The following is a 27,319-nucleotide window of genomic DNA, read 5'->3' as shown; positions in this document are numbered from 1 at the left end:
GGACCCAGAGTTTTCCCTCCCTTAAGATGGCGTGTGGCATCTGCAATCTCTGTCCCCTTGAGATCCCTGTCTAATGTAGCATTGTCCAGTAATGCCAGTACCAGGGTAAGGATATCTCCTATAAAGCTCTGTAATTCCTCAGTCATGCATTTCCACCTGAGATAATAGAGGCCCTTCAGGTATTCCGCAAAGCTCTGTGTAATTTCTGAAGCGGTCTACGGCATCCAGAGTTCGTGACCACCTCCCGCACCCATCTCTGACCCCCTTCTCAGTGCACCAACCAAGCCAGAAGCTTCCCTGCCTTATTGTCGACCAGTACAGTCATGTTACATGGCCCTAAGCCATCTTGGCACCTCCTCCTTCTCTAGCTACCTGTATTCCTCCCTCAGGAGCCCAAGGCCATGTGCCATCTCAGGAGTAGGAGTGGCCCTGTAATCCTTCTCCCACAGTAAAAAGCGCCTTTCCATGTCCCCCGGTTATTTTGTCGCCTCCTTTTTCCTGCCCAAATTTCCTAGTTTCAAATAGTCCAGTATCACTGGTTTATGTGTCTCCCGCATTGTTACCTCATGCCCCACCGAGCTTCGGTTGTCAGTGAAGTAGTTCTTTGTTGTGGTCCCCAGCCTAGCCAAGTATCCCAGTCCTTAATATATCAAGGGTCCAGGTGCCACAAGGGTCCTCAGACCATGGTCTGCTTCGACAGCCTGATATAAAGCGGTGCATCATCTGAAATCCCCCTTTGCAGGAAGGTGATATCATGATATGTATGCCTGAATTAGGGGGAACCAGGAAGTAATCTAGTCTCGAGCCCACCTGGGAGGTGGAAGATGCATATGAAAATTGCCACCTAGCCCTCCCTAGGTCTTATAACCCCATCGCTCGGGTAAAGTCCTTTAGTCTATGGTCTTCCCTGCGTATGGCACCCCTGGCAGTCAGTCTTTTAAGGTCTGTGTGCATAGTCAGATTATGGTCTACCCCTATTCTTAATAATGCATTCGGAGCTTGAATTATCCACTTTTGCATATTTTCCAGAGGCTGGGGACTGCAGCCCCAGAGGGACATACCATGGTACCACCAAGACAGTTTCCTCATCCTAAGTCCCTAGTAGTACAGCATAGCAACCCTCCTTGTCAGTCCACAGTTGTCAGTCAGAGGAGAGATCTACACACTAGAATACCCACACCCCTCGCATCAGACGTAAACCCAGAGTGAGCCACAGTTTTGTACCTAACCTGACCCGGAAATGCAGTTATTGCCCTTCAAATGTGTTTCCTATAGGAGTGGTAAGAGTGGCATGTGCCTACTGATAAATCTATAAACTGTTCCTCTTCCTACCTTGGGGGCCCTATCCATTCACATTCCAGGATAAAGACAAGCCAAGAGGTCCAGTATTGCGTATGGGCCTACTTGTTGTATCTGTCATCCCATTTGAGCCAAACTGGCTGCACCCACACCGTCCACCCAACTATTTCATTCTGTGGGTTTTGAATTACCCCCCAAATCACACCACCAATACTCAAGATGTTTCTCACCCTTTCCCCATGAACTACTACTCAACAACCTGTAACTGCACTGGCTGGTCATCATTGTCAGCACTGAGTGTGGCTGGCTGCTTCCCGTCTGGGCATTTCTGCTCTGCGCCTGCCCTGGACCACTGGTCTCCAGCCAGTTCCACACCTCACTCAGGGTATGAAAGAACCAGAATTTCTGGTCTACCAAGACTTTAGTTTTGCTAGAAAGCGCATCATGCACTGTATACTCCTTTTTCGCAGTTCCACTTTGGCCTTCTGAAATGGCCTGCGCTGTGCTTGCACCTCTCGTGTAAATTCTGGACAAATCATAACCATATGGTTCTCAAACCGGAGAGGCTCTTACATCCTGGCAGCTCTCAACACAGTCTCCCAGTCCTAGTAATTGAACAATCTTGTGATTACTGGCTGCAGCCGTGCTCCAGGCCTAGGAAGAACCCCCAGGACCTGATGGACCCTATCCACCAAATCGGCAGAAAGACACTGGCTGGAGTGGATTGGCGCACGTCTTCCACAAATTGCTCCAGGTTCCTGCCTACGACCATCTCCAGCAGACACACCAAGCATCCATTATCCCTCCTCGATCTCCCCTCTGTATCCTCAGCCCTGGCGTTTAGGTGGCTGGTAGTCTCCCTGAGGTGGCGGACCTCTGTCTGCAGTTGTTGAATAGCTCCACTGTGCTCCTCTACTGTAGCCTTCACTGTCACCACCCACATAAACATCTTTTGCAGGTTAGCTCGAATGAGGGTGAGATCTCAAGCACCGTGTGTATCTTCTGCTCCAGCGTTGTTTTAGTAACCCCTACTGCCCTCAAGAGATCCCTGAGGGAAGGCACGGGGGGAATATGCCTCTGTCAGTTGAGGCGCAGTCTTCATGTACCTGCTCACCCTCCAGCTCCTGGGCGTGGAACGCACACTTCTCCAGCTTATGTGATGTGGTGCTTTGTCCCTTGTCATGCATCATGGTAACTAACCAGGCTCCTGCAGCAGAGGAAACATCTCTGGTAGTAATACTCTGGGACTCACCATCCCATCCTCGATCAGGATCCAGAGCTCCTTTGTGGCAGACCACAAAGATTTACAGACTTCGTTTTTGGGTCGTTCGTGCAAGCCAGGTATCACCCTCTGGGAAGATAGCGCTGACCGTGCTAACCAAGTCCTGCAAATGTTTCCCCCCTTGCCCTCCCCTCCCCTGCTCTCCCCCCCATGCTCTCCCCCTTACTGTTACCAACTCAGTCTGCTGAGATGGAAGGCAGGATCACTTCCGTATCTGGGCCACGGTGATGCACTCCAGCTGCTGGACTTGCCCTTCATTCCAACGGATCCAGCCAGTACAGCCCCAAGCTGTCTACCATCCTCTGCTGCGCTGCTACTTGCGGGTTGGAATACAAGATCCTAGCTGCCATGTGCCCGTCCGAGTGCCTCAGTGCACTTTACACTGCTCTTCATCACTGTTCTCTCCCTTTCATGCCGCTGCCGGGAGGATCAGCACCATCCACTGTCCCCAGGAGCTTGTCCATATGGGGCTCACAGTTCCAGGTGCCTCTGCCCTGCCGCTGTGAACTCTGGTGCTCTCCCGTCTCCTTTTGGATGTGGCCGACCTGCCTCCCAACCGGGGCTTTGGCTTACCAGGCCCCCCTCCGGCCCCACCACGTCCCCTGCAGCACGGCCTGGCCACTGCCAGGAGTCCGGATCAATGGGCCCGCCGTAGGAGGCCTCAGACTCTACCCCATCTCAGTGCATTCCTCCATGCCACCATTCAGCCTGCAAGACTGGTGCAACCTCAGCCTCTAGCTGATGGTGCCACAAATGCCAATGCACAGTAGTCAGCCAGCATGTCGGTTGGCTCACCGAGAGCCTGGGAAGAAGATTGTGGGCACCAACTGCCTCCCATAGTGCAGGATCAGGGAGGATTGACCTTCCTTGGCGGGCGCTCACTGTTGGTGCACTGTGTTGCTTTGGCGCTTGGCCACATCCCATGGTATGGGTTTATTTTTTTGGGGGTGGAGGAAAAACAGTTTTTATTGTTTTTTGGAAAGATATTACAAGTCACATTTAAATCTATCAGTAAATCACGTACACATGTCACAATTGAGCCCACCATGACAATACAGTGCAATATTCAACAGCTCTTAAAGCAGAACTTTGGGTCCCCATGGCGGTCCATTCATAACATGTCCGGTACCACATTACCGTTTCATTTACCCCATATTTCATCATGTATGGTCAGGCAACCCAGAGCCTCATATACCGGTTTCGCCTCTTGGGTGCACCAGTCGATGCTACACTTCCACTGTGCCAGCAAGGGAGGCTTCACAAGTGATCACTGGGCTACAGTTACCAGCAGAGCCGTCCCCAGACAGGCGTGATCTGCCCAGTTGCCCCCCACACACTAGAGGGCACCCATCAAGATTAGCAGTGGAGCCAAGCCTATATCAAAGTACAGGATGGTGGAAGTTCAGTGACAACCACTTCCCAGTAGTGTGCTATACTAAGACAGTCCGACACCATCTGAAAAAACTCAGCACAGGGCCACGGGCAGCAAGGACACAGCTGACCCGGACTCCTGCCTTGTGCATCCTATCTGGTGAAAGAAATGTGCTATGTAGGTAGTAAGTCTGGACAAGTCTAAGTCCCAGTGACATGGTCAGAACTCTTGGGGCCACCAGGGCATCCCGCCAGTCCTTGTCGTCCAGCTGCCCCTGTCAACCCTCCCATTGAGATCTAAGGCCCGCCAGGGGGGTCCATTGTGTTATTAGTCCGGGTGCGATATAGTTGGGACACACTGCCTTTGCCCGGTGCACCCATCATAACCTTAGCTTGCACCAGACTAAATTCAGGAAGCACTGTATCAGGCAGAATATGAACCCTCTACACGTCGCAATTGCAGGCATTTATGAAATTGGGTTTTTGAAATGGAGTACTGCTGTTTAAGTTCTTGAAACTATAGCATGTGTGAGCCACTCTAGACGTCTTCCAGAAGTGATGTCAGTCGCATACCATCTGGCAGATCCCTCGAGCGGATACCTCCCCAAGCCACGTACCATGCCATAAGGTGGTCTGTTGAGAAAGCTTAGACTACCAGCCTGTGTCGCGTAATCCAGCCAGTAAACACTGTCCAGGTCACCTCATGGTTGCTATTAGGAAGAGGGATGCTTTAGAGCAGCTCCAGAATGAAGAAACCCTAAATTAAGGAGCTCTAACGTATGTCTGATCCAGGGTGCAGCGGAACTAACACGGAATTGCCTGGGTTAAGTGCCAGTCCCGAGGCCTCTGCGAGGAGACCCTAAAGCTGCAAACATCGGGACCGTTGCTAGCGGGGTTAGCCAAGTATAGGAAGACATTGTCTGTATATAATGCAATACTATCCTCACATCCAGTGGGTCAGACCCATCTCTGTATCAGGGGGATCACCTCTCAGGATCCTCGCAAGGGGCTTGATCGCTAGCGTGAAAAGTTGCGACGTGGGCAGCCCTGGCGACTCCCACATCTTATACGGAAGTTGTCTGACACTGCTCCATTAACCTGGACAGGTGCTGATGGGTTACAATAGAGGATTCGTTCCAGACGGCACAATTTGTGACCAATCACTGTCTTTACCAGCACACGGCACTGGTAAGACCAATAAACTGTATCAAAGGCCTTCTCAAAATGTATGAGGAGCAGTACCAACTGGGGGGTAGGAGATGACTGTAAGCCTTGGCCACGTGAAGTCATGTGAGACAGTGTTGCGTGCTCCTAGCAAGCATGAACCCACACTGATTCCGGTGGATTAATAATTATAGTACCTTACGCAGGCACTGGGCGAGAATAGTAGAAAAGATCTTTATTTCAGTATTAAGAAGCGATATGGGGTGGTAGGCTTCACTGGGAACCGGGGGTGGGGCTAGTGGGGAGTCTGGGCAGTGACTTTGGAATACCTACAACTGTATCATGATCAAGCTCAGGGGGGAAAGCACCTTTCTGAGCAGCTTCGGCATATAGGTTCAGATGTGGAGCTATAATTTCTCTGTATTTACTATAGTACTATGTGGGATAACCATCAGGCCCGGTGTTTTGCCGGCTGCTAGTGCTGAGGTGGCTTTATTAATCTCCTACAACTTAATGGCTTTGTCTAGTTCCTGCGATTCGAGGTTGGAGAGTTAGGGAGTGGCACTTATTCCAGATCGGGGCCACCTGCTCGGCTAGGGGACGCAGACGCTCCGCGTAGAGCTTCGCAAAGTATGTAGCGAAGATTTGTGTGATCGCGAAGAAGGCACGGTGAGAGCAGCCAATCTCATCAGTTATATCTGGAATAACCCTATTAGCTAAGGGGCTGAGACGCCAGCCAGTACAATAGCTTCCCATTCTTATGCCCCCATCCATAAACCCGTGCTGAGGAAGCTTACCACGTATGTTTTGCAGTTTCAAGGGAAAGGTGACGAATCTCCTCCTGAAGCAACAGTAGTTGCTTGGTGATGTTGGCGTGAGTGGTGGTGGAAAGCTGTGCCTTGAGGCTCAGGGTCTGGGCTTCAAGACTTGGGCTGTGTTTGGTGAGGTCTGCCGTCTTAAGAGTTGCTTTGCAAGCTGCCCAAAGAGAGCTGGGTGACTGCACTGACCTAACATTAGTCTGAAAGTAGTGTGTATGTTCCTCCCCCAGAGCCTGGCTGAATGATTCATCTTGAAAGTGCCAGGCATTTAGACTCTGCATTGGGCGCTGAGTAGGGTGGAAATCACAGACCCGCAAAAGGAGTGGAGCATGGTCAGATATCCCACGGGGGAAGATTTGAGTATGAACCACAGAGAGCACATCTGGGGCTATCATGAAGAGTTAGGTGTATCCGTGCTTGTGTGTGGTGCGCTGCAGAGGTATGCATAAATTGTCGTAGTCTAGGGTGCCATATTCGCCTCACGTTGCAGAAAAACAGTCTATTGACCCAGTTACATAGCAACTTTGCGTGACTACACAGAACAGTGGAGGGGGGGCTTGTGGAATTGATGGAAGGGTCCAGGACTGCATTAAAGTCAACCCCTATAAGAGTAAAAACTGATGGAAGTAGTGTTATTACGTCCAGGACAACCTCTAGGAATCGGTCTACTGCAGTTTTGGGAGGGGTGGGGGGCATATACACACAGGAGATTAAGTTGTTGGCCATCCAGCACCCCAGTCAGAGCAATATAACGACCCTGGGAGTCGGACTTTGCCAAAGTAAGTCAAGGGAAGGTTGCGGTGCAGCAAAATCACCGCTCTTCTAGAGCCTTTGGTAAATCAGGCATGATAGACTGTCGAAGCCATAGCGGGCAAGCATGGGGCATCAGGAACCCATTAAGTGGGTTTCTTGTAGCATCAGAATAAAGGGAGAGGAGCTGCGGACACTGCTTAATATAGAGGAGTGTTTAACTTTAGCCAGCAGGCCATTGACATTCCACAACATTAGTGTAGGGGAGCCCGGCGGGGTGCCGGGAGTCAGTGGACTGTTGCATCAGGGACCACTAAGGTGCATGTGGGCAGTGAAGCGGAGGTCCCTAGATAGGGTGTGTCTGCTCACAACATGCGTCTGGAGTAGCAGCAATAGACTAATGTGACCACCTGTGGAAAAAAAGTTAAAACATAGAAAACAATGAGCAAGAAGGTTGCTCAAATGTTTCCCAACCAAATCCCCCCACCCCATACTCCCCCCTCCCATATGCCCACATACTCTAGGCCCCCACCCCCACAAAAATCATCTGTCGCCCTTTAATGCAAGCTTCAACAAAAATCAGCTTGTCTGAAATGGGAGTGGAGCGGTGAACCCCTCCAGGAAGCCGGATCCATGCAATGCAGTGCCTGCAGGGGCACAGGCGGTCGGCCTGTGAGGTATCCAGGGGGCAAGGATGGAAAGTTTACCAGCCGAATATCTCCAGAATATGTGGTTTGATTAGAAGGGAGTAGGAGTCTGACTTACCTGCTCTTCTGCAGGCATCGATGAGTGCAGATTACCAGACCCACTCATAGGTGGGTCAGGCTTCTAGGTCGTCGATAACTTAGGGGTTTGAAGACCCGGAGACAGATGCACTGTGGTACTCCCTCTGGTGAGCCCGGCTATGGCCCCTCTTACGGCATCTTTCCATGAGAGATCCTTGCGTTGACCGTTGCCAGGATGGGGAGGGAGCACAGTGTGGCTCCATGTTTCCAAGATGGAGGTTACACCAGAGCCCTCCTACAGTTACTTAACGTTAGCCATAAGGCATTATTCAGTGCTTCACCATGGTTAAATGTCATGATTCATTTTATGAAATGTCTTGTGTTAGTCATGTTAAATAAGAAATTGTTCCTCACTGATTTTTTTTCTGTAACTCCTTCTTGAAGGGAGAAAAGTTATCAACACTGTCAGGAGATTTGTCTTTAACATGGGATGTAAGATCCAGGGCCTGCACCAATTTCACTCTTCCTAATCTGTGGTGGCTTGTCATGCAAGTGGACCCTATAAAAAGCATCTGTTGATTGCCAAGTCCTATGTATGTTTGCTTTACCAGAGAGTACGCTGGCAACAGAGTGTGCGTCAAAGCAGTGTCCTTGGTATTTCAGTGCCATTTTACCTTCTGAAATCATTCTCACCATCTTCACAATATTTGCTACAGGAAGGAATGTGAGGTCAGCTTGGAGCTGGAAAGGCAGCTTCTCAAAGTCATCATACCTCCATTATCTGTTCTTAATGATGATGAATCTATCAGGCTTGTTGGGATTGTAGTTTATATAGAGGCTGACCATGCTGTGTAGCCAAATATCAGTTTTTCTAAACATAAATGTATTAATATGGTTACTTGAAGAAGGATTAAGCAAAAACATCAAAATTATAAACAATTTGATTTCTGAGGTTTAAAGTGTAGCAGTCATCTTGGGAACAAACAGGCACATTTTTCTTATCTGAGGTCCAGTCTGTCCAACACAAGTACTCCATGGAAACCAGTCTGAATGCTTTGCTGGCTCATCTATCATTAATAAACTGAGCTGCAAAAGGGCACACATAGTTGAGGACATTTAAGTCCTCGGACCTCCGAATAAGTCTTAAAATCTTGCCAGTAAGAGAGTCTGATGCTTTCGTATATTATTTGTTTGAAGAGAAGGTTAGGTCGTGTGTACAAGCTCTAGGTTGTATGACACTGCACCAGAAATCAAGGGCATATAAATTCTGAGAGAAGGAGGAGGTGAGCGCAGATATCTTCTTAGCAACTACAAGAAAGTTCAATGATTATTTCTTCTTGGGAAGACTTCACCAGTTGTCTCAAGTTTTATATGAGCTTTGTGAGGGAGAAGACATTTGAGTCTAAGGTTACCCAGTAACAGTCATCCGTTAATTCAATTGAACTAAGGTGCTTGAAAGTAGTAATTTGTAAACAAAGACCTAGCACGGGAGCATTACATCTTCAATATCACTAATTCCTCTAGTAAACTTGAGTTCTTGCTGCCACCAATGTAGCACAACAGACAGCTTCTCAAAGGCCTCCGTGATTTTGATATACTATGGACAGCCTGCAAGGATACCACTAAAGTAGAAGGAATTTACATTAAATCATCTGGACAGATTAAGAGGGGTTAGCATTCAAAGGTGACAAGCAGTGCTGAATTTTGAGCATTTGTAGCGTAATGAAGGTCCTCTCTCATGACATCTTTCCAAAAACTCTCAACCAAAGCCTTAACTTCTTCCCTTCTGTCACTATATGGACATCATTGGGATATTGTTGAGAGCTAACGCTGACATCGCAATCAAAGAGCTTCAGTTTGTGGCCTACATGCATGCTTTTTATGCTGTGAAGGTACTTGAAACGTACTGCAAACTGTAATGTAATTTAATATGTTCTGCTTATTTTAATAACTTTCTAATTGTGTGAACTATTAAATTCAGGTGCCATACATGGACAAGATGTGCGGTATGAGGCAACATTTAAATTTGCTCATTGCTGGTGTAAGGTTTTTTTAAAGAAACTATTTAAAATTCTTTGTTTGAAAACATTCCAGTGCTAATTATTTATTTTGCACGTAGTCTCTTTTAATGTGTTGACCCTGTTTCTAATATTTTTTCTTAATAGTTGTTCACAGAGTATGGACGACTTGCCATGGAAGAAATTTACCAAAAGCCTTTTCAGGTGAGATGAAAATTGCTTGTATTGTAGACTTTATGTGCTGTTTGATGCTGGATTCTGTGTACGCAGACAAGTCTTACTAGTTTTTTTTTTTGTACTTAATATTTCGGTGCTTGGATTTCAGTGCCTATATGTTTTGTAGCCCTCTGCGGGTGACAGAGGCATCCCTATTAGATAAATGTTGGTATGCCAGATGTGATGTGTAGAAACAGATCTACACTTGTGAATGTTTCTTTAATGGTGCCTTAAAAACAAAATGATTAGCCGCCACTTCCAGTCTTTCCTATGAGGTACACACAGGAAAGCATGTGCAATGGAGACCAAACCAAATGTATTTATAGAGTGTCTGTTCGGACTCCTAGTGCTGTTTCAGTATGCATTGTGTGCTGTGTTCTAGTGTAGAATGTATTAATTATGCCCCTTACAAGCACACCAATCATCTTATTTGCATGCTTATAATTTTACCTATATGAATTATATTATTTACTGCAGGTCTGATTAGTCATGATACTACTTAGACTATTCAGTTAAATCATTGGTCATGATACTGCATTTTAGGATCGTCATCAATATTCATAAACATTACAATAATTCCTGCTGCATGCATGTCCTTAGAACTTCTCATATTCAATATGTGTTCATAGGATTAAGTACTTGGGCTGCCAATGTCCATATGATGTGCAGGACTCTTCAGAAACCTATCTAATGCAAGATGTTTTCCAAAATGTAGATGTGGTGTACTAACAACCCCAAAATGACATTGTCTCATCTGAAACAGCCTGAAATGTAAAGAGACAAAAAAAAACTGTCAAACACTGAGGGAAAAGTTCAGTCTGATGAACCAGCATTGTAATACTGTGAAATTACTTTGCTGTCCCTTTAAGGCTCCAGGAGATTTCAATGCCAAGATATCTTTGATTCGTTGTTGTCTTCCTGAGTCGTTTCTTCTTTTTTTTTTTTTTTCCCCAGGGCATGGGAAAAGGATCTCAAAACACCTAGATGTTTTCACACCTCTACTTGTGGGAGGGATCTGTTAGAAATAACTTTTTTTGCAGTTTAACTCCGATCTGAGTGAATCTGTTTTTCTGCGGTTTCCCAACTATTTTGCGGTCAGACTCCTTTCACTATCTGAAAAATGTCCTTCTGTGACAGAGGAAAACAGCCTATGGTTCTTTATCATCCATTCCACCAAGGCTACTGTCACAAATTGTCTAAAAATACGTTAAAAGTTAGAAAAAACCTCAGGCTTGTGTGAAGCTTCTAGACATGACCGCAAAAGAGAATAAGAGGGCTGAAAAGTCACCGGGCTAGCCCAACTTCAAGATGCCTGCACCTTAAAACGAATTCTCCAGAGCAAGATCTGAGGAAAGGAAGAAGGATAGAAAATACACTTTTCCTTACTGCTCTTGATGGCACTTTTAATAAATGTTGAAGATCTCTGTGTCACAGGCCTCCACTACGACACGCTCATTGTCGAAAGAGGGATCATCTCCAGCGAGGTGATATCTCAGGGCATAGACTCAAAACACTATAGAGTCTGTCTCACTTCCTTAAGGTCAAAAGACCATCAATTAACAGTGACTCATTCACTGTCTAGTTCAGTGTCAAATTAGAAGCAATCACTCCCAAGGCAGACTCCACCTTGATTGATGTCTAAGACATGTCGATCAACATCCAGACCAGCCATCACTTTCTTAGTGTCACACAGGCCGTTGGTCCGGCCAGTCTACTCAACATCAACAACCCACTCTCCAAGGTTACACTCCCCATCTGTGACGGCAAAGTCAACTTCAAGATTTTCAGCATCTCCATACACAGCAGTACCCACAAGGAGACAATCTTTGAAGGAGACATCACATTCACTAGGTGTTTCTCACTTTGTAATGCCACCTGACAATCTATTGCAGATTCTAATTGATCTGCCTCCTCCACCTGAACCTTGCACTATTCCAGCATTACCTCTGTCTCTTCCAAAGCCAAGAGTGGTATGAAGACAAACATCTGTCACCAGTGGGAAATCTGTACCTCCTGTGAAGATGATATATCCAACATCACAGGAAATTGTTTTGATAACCTGGAGCCCTTGTACACTCTATAAGCCACAGAAGATTGTCGTCCTCTGGGACCAGTTCACAATCTTAGCAGCTCCACAGACATCTGTGTATTAACTTTGAAAAACTTCAACCACCAAGAGCATCACCAAAACCTCTTCTTCCCTCGCACTAAGGCCTTCTGGAGGAAGCTCAAAAAACACATTTGTCATCATCATCAACTGTGGAAGACACCAGTCTTTAAAAAATTAAATACCTTGCATGATCCTGAAGTCTGACTCTAATGCTGTAATTGTGCCTTCTGTAAGGAAATGTTATAGAAATGTTACCCCAGACACCACTGCTACTCCTGAAAGAGAGCAAAAGGATCAGTATAAAAGGCAGAAAGTTGTGCAGTTCTGTGATGACTGTGCTAAAGAACACAATTGCAGCACCACAACTGGTTTGATATCACAGGGTGGTCTATAACGGGATCAGAGCTTTCGTAGATGATTTTTCAAAACACAGGGCATTGAGGAAATGATCTCTGAAGGTTTTGAAGTTACCAATCAAGTTATAAGTGTGGCTGTGGCAGTGCTGGCAGCAACAGTGTACTTCCATCTGCTGTCTGTACAGATCATCGTGGTTGAGACTCGCCTCCATGAAACCAGAAATGCAACAAAAACATGACTTTCTTTCTGTGGTACACCGTGGTTTGGCCAGCACATGCATGAGGGAATTGTAGGAAAGTGCCCTTTTTGCCACCACTTTTTGCCTGACATCTGATGCTAACTTGACTGAGTGTGTGTTGGGTTCCTGCTAACCAGACCCCCACACCTGTGTTCTTTCCCTAAACTACATCATTGCTTAAACAATAGGCCCATCCCTTGTGAACAGCTAAGTCCCTTGTAAAAGGTACCAGTAGTGCCAAGGGCCCTGTGGCTAGGGAGGGTCTCTAAGGGCTGCAGCATGTATTGTGACACCCTAAAGGGCCCCTCACCAAACTCCTGTACACTGCCATTCCAGATTGTGTGCTTGGTGGGGATAAAAAGGTAAAGTCGACATTGCATCCCTCTCTGAGTGCTATGCCCACATACTACTGCTTGTGGCATAGGTAAGTCATCCCTCTAGCAGGCCTTACAGGCCGAAGGCAGGGTGCACTACATCACAGGTGAGGGTATAGCTGCATGAGCAATATGCCCCTCCAGTGTCTATATCCATTCTTAAACATTATAAGTGCAGTGTGGCCATATTGAGTACATGGGCTTGGAGTTTGTCATGAATTCCTCAGCTCCATGATGGCTTCACGGAAGACTGGGAAATTTGGTTTTGAAAAATGCACACATAGGGCATCTTAGAGATTCCCTGTGTATTTCACCCAACCCTCTAGTGTGAAGCCGACCGGTCTGTGCCAGCCTGCCACTTACAGACAAGTTTCTGACCCCATGGGGTGAGAGCCTTTGTGCTCCCTAGGGGTCAGGGACAAAGCATGCTCTGGGTGAAGGTGTTCACACCTCCCTCCTGCAGGAACTGCAATACTTAGCGGTGAGCCTCAAAGGCTCCTGCCTTTTGTTACACTGCCCCAGGGCACTCCAGCTTGTGCAGTTACCCGCCCCATTGTACCAAGCCCCACTTTTGGCGGCAGGTCAAGAGTGAATATTAGTGAACACCAGGAGTGCCCACTCCAGCTGGGACCACCCCTAAGGAGCCCAGAGCTAAGGTGAAACCTCCTGTCAGAATCCTCCATCTTGTTTTAGAGGATGTTAGCCAATAGGGTTAGTAATGTGCCCCTCTTCCCAAAAGGGAGTTAGCACAGGAAGGGTGCTGCCACCCTCTGGGACAGTAGCCATTGGCCACTGCCTTCTGACCCCTGTAACGCTGCTAAATCTAGTATTTAGGGGCACCCATGAACCTTTCTATTTGGATTCCTGGCGACCTGAAAAGGACTGAAGAGCCACACCAGCAGAGAAGACTCCAGACAACTGACTTGGCCCCAGCCAGTCTGCAGCTTCAAGACTCATGCTACAAAAAGGTGACACGTCCTGCAGGACCAGCGACCTCTGCAAACCCCCAGAGAACTGCCTGTCTACCCAAGGACCAAGATCTCCTGAGGACAGCTGCCCTATCCACAAAGAAACCTCCAAGAAGGACTCAAGAACCGCCCCGGATCCACGAGTCCTGCCCACTATGCACCTGACGCGCACATCCTGTGTACAGGTGGCCCACTGGTCCACAGAAGGCGATTCTGACCTCGAGTCCACCCTGGGTTGACCCCTCATGACCAACACGACGACGTCTACAACCTAAATCCAGAGGCCCCCACTGACCGCGACCAAATCCGGTGAAGATTTCATGATGCCTAAAGGTTACCCCTGCACCCGCAGCCTGCTGGCCTTGGGGAATCCAATGGTTGGTCCAGCAACGTCCAGGTGGCTCTCTACTTACCTGTCCAGCCATTGGTTTTCTTCAGCTGACTCCCTGGACCAAGCCTGCAGCATCTTTGTGGCCCCCGGAGTTCCTCCATTGAAAAACACTGGATTCCCAACACTGTGTTTGCACCCTGCACCCAGCCATCCTCGCGCTGCTGAGGATGTGCTTGGTGCTGACCTGTGGCCCCCCTGGTGTTGTACTAAACCCACCAGGTCTGTGCCCTGAAGTCCCGGGTACATACTTGCAAGTTGTTTCTTTCTAAGTGCCCCCTGTCTCCATAGGATTCCATTGGGTGCATGACACTAATTTTGACCTCTGCACCCGGCCGGCCCGTGTTGCTGGTGGTGCACCCTTGGTGTCTAAACTTTGCCCTGTGGAAACCCTAACCCTTGAAGACTGGGATTGTAAGTTGACTACTTACCTGGAAATTGTGTTGTTACCTTTCCTCCCCTAGGACTGCATTGCTTTCAGTGAGAAATTGCAGTGTGTCCATTTTTGAAATTGAAAAGTATTACTTACCTGTAAACAGTTTTACTTGTGAATTCTAAACAAAGTGCATTTGATAATTGAAAGTGATACATTCTTGAAACTGTACTTACCTGCAACAAAGATATTTATGGTTCTAGAAATAAAGTAACAAAGTATAGTTTTTATACTTAAAACATTGGCCTGGAGTTAGTCATTGAGTGTGTGCCTCATTTCTGGGCTGTGTGTGCACGACAAATGCTTAGTCTTAACCTCTGGTAAGCATAACTGCTCAACCACATTTCCACAAAAGAGAGCATTAGTATTATCTACTTTAGCCTCTGTAAAATATCTGGTATCCACTGGACTCTGTGCACACTATACCTTACTTTGGTATAGTATATACAGATCCAGCTTCCTACAGAAATAAGGATGAAAAACGAAGTAGACCCTCAAAGCCATATAGTTAGAGGAAAAGAAATGCTTCTGGCACCAATACAAACAATGATATAAAGAACAATCTTTGCAGGGTTCAAATGAGTTGCTGGTCATAGCAGCAGCACCAGCAACAAGAGGACCAAAGGTATCAATGCCAGAAGACCTCAAAACCCAAGTCCACTCTATCAAGACTCTCCAATTGCAAAGTAAACTGCACCTCACTACGCGGGGGGGGTTGTTGTGTTATTGTGTCACTTAACAGAGTGGAATACTATAATATTGGACAAATGAGTCTTAATCCAAGGTTACATCTAATAGACAAACCATGGCCTGGGCCCCCAAAATCATCAAACAAATTCAGGTTACTTGTCTAAAATAAATCAGTCGTCTGTTTTGTAAAATAAATTGGCGATGGAGCTTGTGCCACTCTGGCAAAAAGGACTGGACATGTACTCTAGATACTCCTGATTTGGAAAAAAGGAACAAATGAAAGAGCAGACCAATATTGGATTTGTTTTCTCTACAAATCCAAAGAAAAAAATCCGAATGCTGGTTCTCCATCAGATATATCCTTACTTGGTAAGGGAAGATTGCGCACAGTAGATCTCCAAGTTGCATTCTTTAACATCTGTAGCGCAACACTGCAAAGTTTATAGTTCATAGTTGGAAGCTCACATTTGCAGTATATGTTGTCAGCAGTCAACCTGAAATCAGTACCGTTTACGTCCTCAAAATGTATGACAGTAGTGGCTGCTTACTTAAGAGGGATATTTTTGTCAGTCCCTTCCTATAAGCCCATAATCAGTTCAAACTTACACTGTTTTTTTTTTTTTTTTAAGACTATCTCCCTGCTACACAAATTGGGTCTCAGAATAAGTTTGCAGAAAGTCAAAAGCAACTCATGTACAGCAGCTATTCTACTTAGGGAACATAATAGACAGAAAGGAAAACTTTATTCTTGGGAGACAAGACTGTTACCCATTGAGGACAAATGTCACCAACTGACTAACATCAACGGACTGCTCATCAGCTGTCCTCTCTTCTACATCAACGCATCCTGTAGTTACATTGTTCTAAATTCCAAGTTTCCTGTGAGGTCATTGCATCACTGCCTCGACTACCAGTGATCACAGATACATGGCAGTTGGGCCAACAAGGTTTATTTTTTTATATATATAAAAAGCATTTTATTTGTGGCATAATTTGTCAATATGGAAAAAGGCGATGCTTTGCATGCAGAAGTCCACAGCATTAGCAGTAAGTCACCAAGTATCAGACTTGCAGAATTGCATACAAAATAGTTGTCTCTGAAAACAATCTGGCATTAAAGAACAAATACCAGCAGACACATAAAGATCAAATATGAAATCATGTTACATCAAATAAAACGGCATTAGAGACAACAGGTGCGGAAAGGTAAAACCAAACAAACATGAAAAACACAATAACAAGTTACCACAGAGGTGTATTTTAAGAGCAGGATGTTGTAGAAATGTTGTTTGGGCGTCTAGAGGGTAGGCCTAAGGCACCAAGTACACTAGTCACTCACGCAGCACACCTCCCAAACAGAGTCCACTCTCTCAGCAAATCATGGCTCCCTAGGCCAGAGTTCATCAGAATCTCTGTTAAGGTGGGAGATCAGCTGCTTAAATAAGTGGGCAGACTTGAAGGATCATTTCCCACACCTGCACTAAGCAGACACCTCTGCTTTTAGTTTCAACAGGGATTCATCACACTCAGTCTTTTTAGCCAGCTCCCGTCTCCACCCCTGAAGGGTAGAGCCAGCAGGATATTTCCAAAACATGGACTATTGCTAGGATAAGGGCCAGGTCCGCAAATTTTGTAGTAACCTGCTTAGGCTTAGATTTTGGATATGATCCCAACAGGCAGACTGCCCCTGTCTGGATCTTGGTTTCTGTCTTGGAGGCATTAATGAGATTCAGACCCGTAACCCAGTAGGGCGTGAGAATCGGGCAGTCCCACATCATATAATTAAAAATCTCCCCACTCCAGATGGCAGCGTAGACAGGTTGCATGCACTTCAGGGAATTAGGTTTATTGTTTGAGAGTATCCTATACCCTATGCAGGTAGAAGTACTAGATCAAATTGAACCAGGCATTTCAGGATGTACTTGTAGTGTATGTCAGGATATTGGCTCAATCCGCTTCCATAGCTCTAGGCCCATGTCAGAAGCCTGCTACTCACGATACCCAGTTAGCTCGCCCTTAGCTTGGCCAGGAACAATCTATAGTGAATAGTTTGCCCTCTTGTGAAAACGGTAATTGTACAAATATCTTTCAAACAACTTTGTTCAACAGGCTCCTAGCCGCCATAGTAGTGTAGTGTGTCAAATGCCAGAGCACCACATAAGTGTTGCGAGGAAGGCGCAAACCCATCCGCCAGGTCACTGAAACTCTTCAGTTGTCCATTAGTGTACCAGTCTCCTAGAGTGGTCATGCCCCTACAGGCCCAGTATTGTACGCCCGAACAGTCGCCCTCATGGGAGAGATGTACTAAAACTGTGAGAGGAGGGTCCTTTGCATAAGGGAGTTTTGTCCTCCACTGGAGGGTGTGAGCCCACACATAGTGAAGAGTAATAATCAGGAATCTAGGCGGATGCTCCTGCCATTGGAGCAGAGGTTTAAGCAATAAGGACAGCAGGTCATTGCAGGGAGGGGTAAATTGTGTGTCAGTAGTCTACCGCCCCAGAGTTCCTTCCATCACCAGACTGTTCATTTCAACTTTGCAGCAAGATAATAAATCTCCCTATTTCTGGAACTGCCATCCCACCTCCTTCGATGGGAAGTGGAAGTTTCCCATGAGTGATTCTGCAACAGTTCGCTCCATCGCAAATAAGATGAGTCAATAGGCCATCCACTACATGAAAAAGGATTTAGGAGGCGAATTAGGATGACCGAAAAGAAATTATCTTGGACATTGAGACCCTATCGAAGACAGCCAATGAAGGGCCAAACAGAATTTCACCAATTGATGTAAGGAAGCTAGCGCTGTTCTGATGTTGTCCTCCAGTTGTTTGATTTAGGTATGATAAACATTGATTCCTAGGTTTCAGAACATGGCCGGTTCCCATCTAAAAGAGTGGCCCATTTCAAGGACGCTGCGACACTGGGTTATGTAGTGGAAACGGATTGGATTTGTCCTTGTTGACGCATAATCCTGACTGACAGACAAAGTCTTCTAGTGCCCTGAAGGCACCCATGGCATTTGAGTGTTCACCCTGTAAGTATAACAGTGGGTCGTCTGCTTAGAGGAAGACACAGGGGAAGCATCTGCAGGCCTTGATAATGTTGTTCTAGGCAGAGTGTGAGGGCCAGTGGCACCATGGCAAAAACCATTGGTGAGAGAGGGCAGCCCTGTTGTGAGCCCCTTTTCACCCGGTAGGGTTAAGGAAGGACATTGCCAGTAGTGACACAAACCATCAGGGATGTGTAGAGAAGGCATGTTCATCTAAGGAATTTCCCGCCTAGCCCTGTACTGACTATTGCGACATACAGGAAATCCCACTGTAGACAATCAACAAACTTCTTGATGTCAATGGAAAGTGTGAGATATTGGGAAATTTGGCCAGTGGGTAGTGTCACATCTGCACCAACTGCCACAAATCGTGAATCGTGCTACCCATGGGTATAAAAGCCGACTAATGGTTATTAATGAGATTGCCCGCATGAGAGAGTAATCTGTTGACTAATATTCTTCTAAGCACCTTGTGCTTCTTGTTAAGCATGGAAAGGAGTCTAAAGACTCTTATGCATGGGTAGGAGTCATTCATTCATATAACTTGGTCATCAGCCTTGCCCTTCTTCAAGAGGAACCTCAGTCATTGTCTGGAGGGAGACGGTAATTCCCGCCGCAACGTACAGTTTAGTCAGGATGGGTACAAGATTCTTGATTAAAGTTGCATCAAATTTGATGAGCAAGTCATCTGACCCAGGCTCTTTGCACCTAACAAGCGCCTTAACAGCACCTCTTAGACTGTACTCTCCCCACCCAGGGCGGTCCCCACCACAGCAGGTGACCAGTTTTTTTGTTAAGTTTTTTAAGAGAAAAAGTGTCAAGAAAAAATAAGGCGCCAACCGATAATCACGGTTCGCTTGTGTCTGAGACCTAGGCGCACCTTTAAGCCGACTGAGATGCAGCGTGAGTTTGATACGACAAGCAGACTCTTCCTTGTCCAAGATTTTACTTTAGGACTAAGTTACTGAAAGAGTCTTTCAGTGAGCAAGATTGAAGACTATATACTAGGAGGTACTCTTAACGACTGATAGCTTTTGGATGAGGTCCTGCAGAAGCTGTACATTTTGAATGGAAAAGCCCCAATTTCATGCCCAGCAAAGTCTTCTTGTAGATGGATAGTTTTTATGCCTTTGCCCGGTCAAGATTTCTTTAAGTCTCCACTTTGGAGTGGAGCTCAGACTCCACTAGCCGGGGCAGACTGCAGGCAGTATCTTGGAAAGTCACACTGAAGTCAGATAGGCATGTCGTGATGGTCCTCTGAACAGGTTTTTGATCAGAAAAAAGCTCCCAAGTTGGAACAACTGTATTTTCTTGCCCAGAGGGATCGCCCCTTGTGTGAATTGACTTGGGTGGTAGATTCCAGTCCTCGGACGTCTGCACGTCCCCAAAAATTCTGAGCCCCAACTTTTCAGAGATTGTTGGAGAAGTCAAGCTAGACTCAGCCAACAGTACCAGGGCCTTAGTGAAAGCACTTTGGGGTCAGAAATCACTCAAGCAGAGGCCGCCAGCAAGGTCCAGTCCAGTTGCAACTTCACACTTCAGGAAAACAAAAAGTCCAGTAGAAGGTTTGTGTTACTGTAGCCACACAGAAGCCATCGGCTAATCCTTGGAGTCTACTTTGTTTGGGTGCAAGTGAGAGTAGGTCCAGCCATTTAGGTTTCACAGGTCTCAAACAGTGGGTGTAGTCCTCCTGCAGTTCCTCGACAGGTCTAGAAAGTGCTCTGAGGAGCTGATGGTGAGGTCCATTTTTGCAAGGTCAGTAGCCAGTGGTTGGAGGTGAATCCCGGACACTCCCTAACCAGTTTGGAGGTAAGGTTTCCAAGGGGTCAATAGTACCCACTTTTACAGCACATCCTGTTTGCCTTACTGCTGTCAGAGTCACCAGATCCTCGGGGTTTGCGCACGTTCCCAACACGTCCTCTAATGAACAACTCCAAGACTCTGATAGACAATTCACAGAGACTGTGAGAGTTCAAGAGGGGATTAGGAAGGGTACTGCTGGGAAGGAGACCTTTAATGGGAAAAAAGGTTAGAACACACAATATAACCTGAAGTAAATATTAATAAACATAGGGGGTCATTCTGACCCTGGCGGTAGACTACCGCCAGGCCAACGACCGCGGATGCACCGCCAACAGGCTGGCGGTGCATCCATGGGCATTCTGACCGCGGCGGTACCGCCGCGGTCAGAAATGGAAAACCGGCGGTGTCCCGCCGGTTTCCCGCTGCCCTGGGGAATCCTCCATGGCGGCGCTGCAGGCAGCGCCGCCATGGGGGATTCCGACCCCCTTACCGCCAGCCTGGCTCTGGCGGTTTTGACCGCCAGAACCTGGCTGGCGGTAACGGGTGTCGCGGGCCCATGGGGGCCCCTGCAGTGCCCATGCCACTGGCATGGGCACTGCAGGGGCCCCCTAACAGGGCCCCACCAAGATTTTCAGTGTCTGCCAAGCAGACACTGAAAATCGCGACGGGTGCAACTGCACCCGTCGCTCCCCTTCCACTCCGCCGGCTCCATTCAGAGCCGGCATCCTCATGGAAGGGGGTTTCCCGCTGGGCTGGCGGGCGGCCTTCTGGCGGTCGCCCGCCAGCCCAGCGGGAAACTCAGAATTACCGCAGCGGTCTTTTGACCGCGCAGCGGTATTCTGACGGCGGTACTTTGGCGGGCGGCTTCCGCCGCCCGCCAAAGTCAGAATGAGGCCCATAGTCTTTCTAAAAATATGAGCAATCTTGAATTGCAGTTTTAAAAATGAACAGATTTTGTGATGATCAAATACCTGTAATGGAGGCAGACATGCGGTCCAGCCGGTGGATGAGCTGCCTGTCACGGCGCCTTGCCTTGCACCCTCTCTCTGTGATAAGTTCTGACACCAGTTGTCTCATTGAGAGTGCAAGATCACCAACATGGTTATTTAGCTGTTGCAGCGCAGTGTGTACCAGTTGCAGCCCTGTGGTGTGGTTGCATTCCATGCGCCGCATGGCCCCTGATATGATTCTTATCTCTCTTGTCTGCAGGCGCTGACCACGTAGGAGTGCAGCCTCGGCGGCGGACATGGAGGCGTCCCCTGCCTCACCCCCAGCGCCGCCATGGGGGATTCCGACCCCCTTACCGCCATCCTGGCTCTGGCGGTTTTGACCGCCAGAACCTGGCTGGCGGTAACGGGTGTCGCGGGCCCATGGGGGCCCCTGCAGTGCCCATGCCACTGGCATGGGCACTGCAGGGGCCCCCTAACAGGGCCCCACCAAGATTTTCAGTGTCTGCCAAGCAGACACTGAAAATCGCGACGGGTGCAACTGCACCCGTCGCTCCCCTTCCACTCCGCCGGCTCCATTCAGAGCCGGCATCCTCATGGAAGGGGGTTTCCCGCTGGGCTGGCGGGCGGCCTTCTGGCGGTCGCCCGCCAGCCCAGCGGGAAACTCAGAATTACCGCAGCGGTCTTTTGACCGCGCAGCGGTATTCTGACGGCGGTACTTTGGCGGGCGGCTTCCGCCGCCCGCCAAAAGTCAGAATGAGGCCCATAGTCTTTCTAAAAATATGAGCAATCTTGAATTGCAGTTTTAAAAATGAACAGATTTTGTGATGATCAAATACCTGTAATGGAATCAAGATGAATTTGAAACAAAACTTTTCTTATTCAAGCATGAATTAGAATAACAAGAATATGCATAATAGGAGCATATAATATTGCATCTAGAACTTCTGATCCTATATATATTTTCCTTGAAATGTTTTCAACACAGATTACACTCTTAAAACACTAGAGAAGAAATATTTTTCAATGGGTTCAATAGTTCAAGAAATATTTCCCATACTCGTCAACTCGAATTGTACCAAGCAGTTATCCTGGAATGGTAATATGCAGTTCACAACATAAATAAACTCTAGTAAAAAATTGCATGTCCTGCTGACTCGAATGCCACCATGCAAAGTCAAGAAATGGTTGCACAATAAATAGCGACAGGTTTGAAATTATTTTAAATTGAATTATACATCGTGCCACTTCTAAACCTTCTTTTAAATGTCAATAAATAGTAACACACAATGTACCACAAGCTTTTAAAGCTTCATAAACGAACCGCGCCTCTTGCCCATTCGTGATCAATCATGTATGTGTCAATAAATGCCAGCGCGCAATGCAACTCAAGATTTCAAAGCTTTTCAAACAAATCGCGCCTCCTGCTGATTTGTAAACCTCAACGCGTATGTCAATAAACGCTGGCGCGCAATGTAACATGAGTTTCAAAACTATAAACGAATCGCGCTTCTTGCCGATTTATAAACATTCATGTGCACACTTTAACAAAAATACTCGAGTGCACTTTTTATGACTATGACCTTAAAACAAAATGTTAACATAAATAAACGATCAGATCTTAGAATGAGATAATTCTAGATAAAATAAACGGTATTGGGAATAAACCCAACTACCGTCTTACTACCCAGTAACAAGATGCACCAATGAAGATTTCAAAGCAGAACTGGGAGATCAAAAAGGCCACTGGAACTGAAGTTCTGGAAATAGCTGCTCTTCTGCACTGGAACCTCTGAATAGTGAGCACTGGGAGTTGGGCTGACTCTCCTTATATAGAGTCTTGGCCCAGCCCAGAACCACGCCCAGGCATGTTGCAGGGAAAGTCTCTGGAAGGCCCTGGAAACAGGCCACACCCTAACCCACTCTGAAAACCTGTAGCAATACCTTGCAAAGAAACAGTATTTGTAAACATATTAAGAATAAGTGTTTAGGATTGAACTCTGCAATGCAAAAGGGTAAAATACAACATATCGGCACAATGCATGAATCATGTTATTTTGAAAGTGATGTTTTTTTGCATTTCTTGACGCCAAGACATTTCTTGTCTGGTGTTGACAACTGATATCTATCCCAGAGTTCACTGTGCTATGGGGAATTCAAGATGGCACAGGCCTTCTCTCCTTGGATTGGGCCTAGTGCCTATCAGGTGTGTATTCAAGGAAATGAGCAGTCTCCCAAGCTACACAAAACCACTTCTGAAAGCAGTCCCCCCCCCCCCTCCCACTGGACTGGTGTTCAATTTTCTACAGTGGGCCTAAAGAACATTGGCCTTCCCTTCCTTAGGTTTCCACTTACAGTAAATTGTGAATGCTGAGGCTTCACCTCTATTCCTTTCAAGTTAAAGTTCCTGGAACCTTCCCAGCAACAATCTGAGCTGATAGGGATCACCTGCCTCACACCTAGCTCATCCTTCTCAGCAGCTTAAGTCATTATCCTCCTCTAGAAACATTTTTCACACCTCATTAAGGTCCAACACTGACAGGGCGGCCTCCAGCCCAGGTGCCTCAGGCAGGAAAAAGTAACTTTCAAAAGTTACTTTTCCTGAATATGTATTAAAAATCTAATTGTATCATTAGATTGTCACTATTTTTAATATTTATTAAAAATCCAATCAATTGTATAGCTGGTCCCAAACACAAGATAGCAGAATTATTTTAATTTGTACTCCAGTTTTCTCATTTAACAGCGTGGGCCTTCCACAATGAAAATAGCATTTGGGTATGTGTCACTGTAGTGACATGGAAACATTACATTTCTATATGTCCCACTTTAAGATACTGTGCACCGAAACCCTTTTAAATATCATGCACCCTACCTCTGAAAAGGAAGGTTTTCCTGGTCATAAGTGTTATTTTATGCGGTCAGGCTGCAGGTTGAAACTGCAATAGTTAGGCTACAGTAGTAGTCACTCTAGTTGATGACAGAATAAGTTCTGTAGGCCACAGGTGATATTTAACTTATCATTTCATGGGTGTGTATCTGCACCTTGGCCTTCTAGAAATGTTAAATATGCAAATCAGGGATTAGACAATTTTTACTTATTTTAGGAGTTACAACACACCCTTGGCACTGCATAGCAGCAACCCAGTGTGCGAAGTCTAGAAAACAGTAAAAAATCAGCAAACAATGGGGTGACCATGCAAAAATGTACGCTTTCTCACACAAAGTATCTTAAATCAGGTATGCAAGCACCACTACGGCACACTACCTGAACAAGCAGGGGAGACATGATGTCCAGAAAAATCTGGAGACAGAGGGTTTGGCTCTGGTCTTTAACCACAGATTTGACTGAACACGGTACACTTCCCGGGCACACTCAATTAGCAAGCAGATTTCCCCAGTCAGTTTTACATGGAAAAGCACAAATAGGTCCTAAAACAGCGCAAGCATGCAAGACCTTTTCATGCAATGGGGAACCCCATAGCAGAAACTTGAAATGAAAAATGCTCGGATCATTGGGAAATGTTTTCAGTAAGCTGATCAAAAGAGGTTTTTCTATACTTTTCAACCAGTTCCACTTGTTCCAGTGGTGGTGTTAAAGTTGTGCACCACTCAATCGAAGATTATTATGATGGCTCCAGACTGTCCAAATCAATAATACTATATGGACGCGCTTCAGGTATCAGTCAAACCTTTTGAGGTTGCCATGCAAACCAAATCCTATCATCAGACTTGAGGGGCGAATGCCGCATCCGAATATAACGTTGTAAAATTTGGCAGCATGGCTCCTAAAGTCAGACATATGTCAATTTGGAAATTCTAAAACACCCATCCGAAAGAACATGTTACTCCAGTATAGGAACTTTAATAGATTCACATGCTTGAATCATTCCCCGTTGTCGAGATGAGAGTCCCAGCTACCTTTAAAAAAGTAATGTCATTATAGACATAAAGCACAAAGGCCTTAGGCCTTTCGGTTTACTAACACATCAGTTATTATTCAAAAAGGACTAAACTTAACAGCCAGATTTTCTACTGCACATTGTGCTAGGAAGTATTCACTGCACTCGGCTCAGTTTTTCCTGTCAGAACTCTTCAAAGTGACTTCGACTGATTTTTGCTGATTTTCTCATCATTTCACAGATTTGCCCTGGACATTAGGTTTTCTTTGTTTTTTGGTGTTTCAAACTAACGTTTTAATATTTCAAACACACCCGAATAAAGGATTCTTCAGACCCTGTGACACTTGCAGAAAAAAAGAGTCTCCAAATAGATAACCCTCACCAGGATTTTATACATTGCTTATCCTACCCATAAAATGAGGGACTGCAAAGGGTGTTGCAAGTTTTCTACTAAGACTCTAAAGGACTGTGAAGGATGATGGCTCCAGAAACTATAAATGCGAGAAAATCCTGTCTCTGATGTGGTTGACACGTCATGTATATCCTTTCAGAAGACATCTCTTAAGAGACTTAGATGATTCGACAGCTCATTGCTCTGATGAACCACTAAAGAAGGCATCCAAGAAGGCTTTTCAGGCCTCCCACAAACACCACAGCCCATCTAAGTCACCTCATAAGAGTGACCTTTCATGACGAAAGGAGAAGACTACTTCAGGCCCCTCCAAAACACCTCTAAAGTCCACTTCTGCACCTCCAACACCTCCACCTCAGGTGAAGCACACTTTTGAGAAACCTTAATCTGCTCTGCTGATGGATGTCGCTGACAAGATCACTATTGATGACCCTATCGACAACAAGGAACACTAACACTATTTCAGTGTCAGTGGTGGAATCTTCATCATCATCATTGACTAGCCATACACCTATAATCATCGACAGTGAAGATTACTGCCTTGTTGGCTCTCCTGTTGATAATGACAAACCTGTTGAGGATGACTCGGTCATCAGCGATACCACTGACGTCTACACATCGGTCGACAGTGAGCGGACCATCAATAGGACTTTCCCAGTCAATGACGATACCCTCGTCAACAAAGGAACTAAAGGCAGTTTTTCTTAATCTTTCATTGTCGGCGAAAAGGACGATGACAAAACCTATGGAGAAACAAAAAGCTAAGTCAAAAAATTGATCACACTGGCCCATACATCACTGAGGAAAGTGCCTTCACTACTACCCTCCCATCTCCTAGATGAAGACTCCAAAGAGGATAGTCTTTTTGGTATAGCATGTAGCCCTTCAGAGCTTCGGGTTAAATGCCAGGAAATCTCTGATAAGAGAGAAGGCTATGAGCAAGACTTCTCTGAACCCCAAGAGCACTACCAGCAACCTCATCTGTACCAAGAAGACATAGTATGCCTTCCATCAACACTAGTTTCGGATCTATAACTGATGCTATCAGACTATAGAAAAAGATTCCCTCCAGCATCAGGGTGAACTTCAGGACTATTACGATGAATGAGATAATTATGTATTACTAACTCCATCACCAACCCCAGTTGGCTGTCCTCCGGAGGATTTAGAAGGTTTCCACAACATCTTGGAAAGAGCAGCGCTTCACTTTGGGCTTCCTATCCCAGCAAAACAAAATGACAGCTTCCTTTATGATTTCAAGGAACCTTTCTGAAAAACTCAGGGCCATGCCCATTATTGATTATATTTAGGAAGAGGGCCTAAGATATAGAGAGAGATATAGAGAGAGATATAGAGAGAGATATAGAGAGAGATATAGAGAGAGATATAGAGAGAGATATAGAGAGAGATATAGAGAGAGATATAGAGAGAGATATAGAGAGAGATATAGAGAGAGATAGAGAGAGAGATATAGAGAGAGATAGAGAGAGAGATAGAGAGAGAGATATAGAGAGAGATAGAGAGAGAGATAGAGAGAGAGATAGAGAGAGAGATATAGAGAGAGATAGAGAGAGAGATAGAGAGAGAGATAGAGAGAGAGATAGAGAGAGAGATAGAGAGAGAGATAGAGAGAGAGATATAGAGAGAGAGATAGAGAGAGAGATAGAGAGAGAGATAGAGAGAGAGATAGAGAGAGAGAGAGAGAGAGAGAGAGAGAGAGAGAGAGAGAGAGATAGAGAGAGAGAGATAGAGAGAGAGAGAGAGCTATAGAGAGAGCTATAGAGAGAGCTATAGAGAGAGAGATATGTTCGATGGCATCAGGAAAGCATTTTTCGGCTATGTCAGTGCTCAGTCAGAGCAGCAAATTCACTGGCTATACTTGATAGATATGATTGGCTATGGTCTGATATTGCTTCGTATCTGGACAAGTTTCTGGACGACATCAATGGGGAGGCTAAGAAAATTTGAATGGACGGAAAACGCACATCTTCATAAGTGATTGTTTGTG

General features: G+C 46.1%; 1 protein-coding gene across 2 annotated transcripts in view; it reads left to right on the top strand.

Annotated features, from left to right (window-relative positions):
• Positions 1-27,319, top strand: part of ATL2 (atlastin GTPase 2) — a 541,948-nt gene that overhangs the window by 312,769 nt on the left and 201,860 nt on the right. For both annotated transcript variants that reach the window (XM_069235095.1, XM_069235094.1), the window contains exon 6: positions 9,575-9,631. In XM_069235095.1, coding sequence (XP_069091196.1) covers positions 9,575-9,631 — 57 coding nt within the window. The remainder of the gene's footprint in view (positions 1-9,574; positions 9,632-27,319) is intronic.

Source organism: Pleurodeles waltl, chromosome 5 (assembly GCF_031143425.1).
Source record: "Pleurodeles waltl isolate 20211129_DDA chromosome 5, aPleWal1.hap1.20221129, whole genome shotgun sequence".
NCBI lineage: Eukaryota > Metazoa > Chordata > Amphibia > Caudata > Salamandridae > Pleurodeles > Pleurodeles waltl.
The sequence above is the reverse complement of the archived record's forward strand: the minus strand, read 5'-3'. Positions and strand labels throughout refer to the sequence as shown.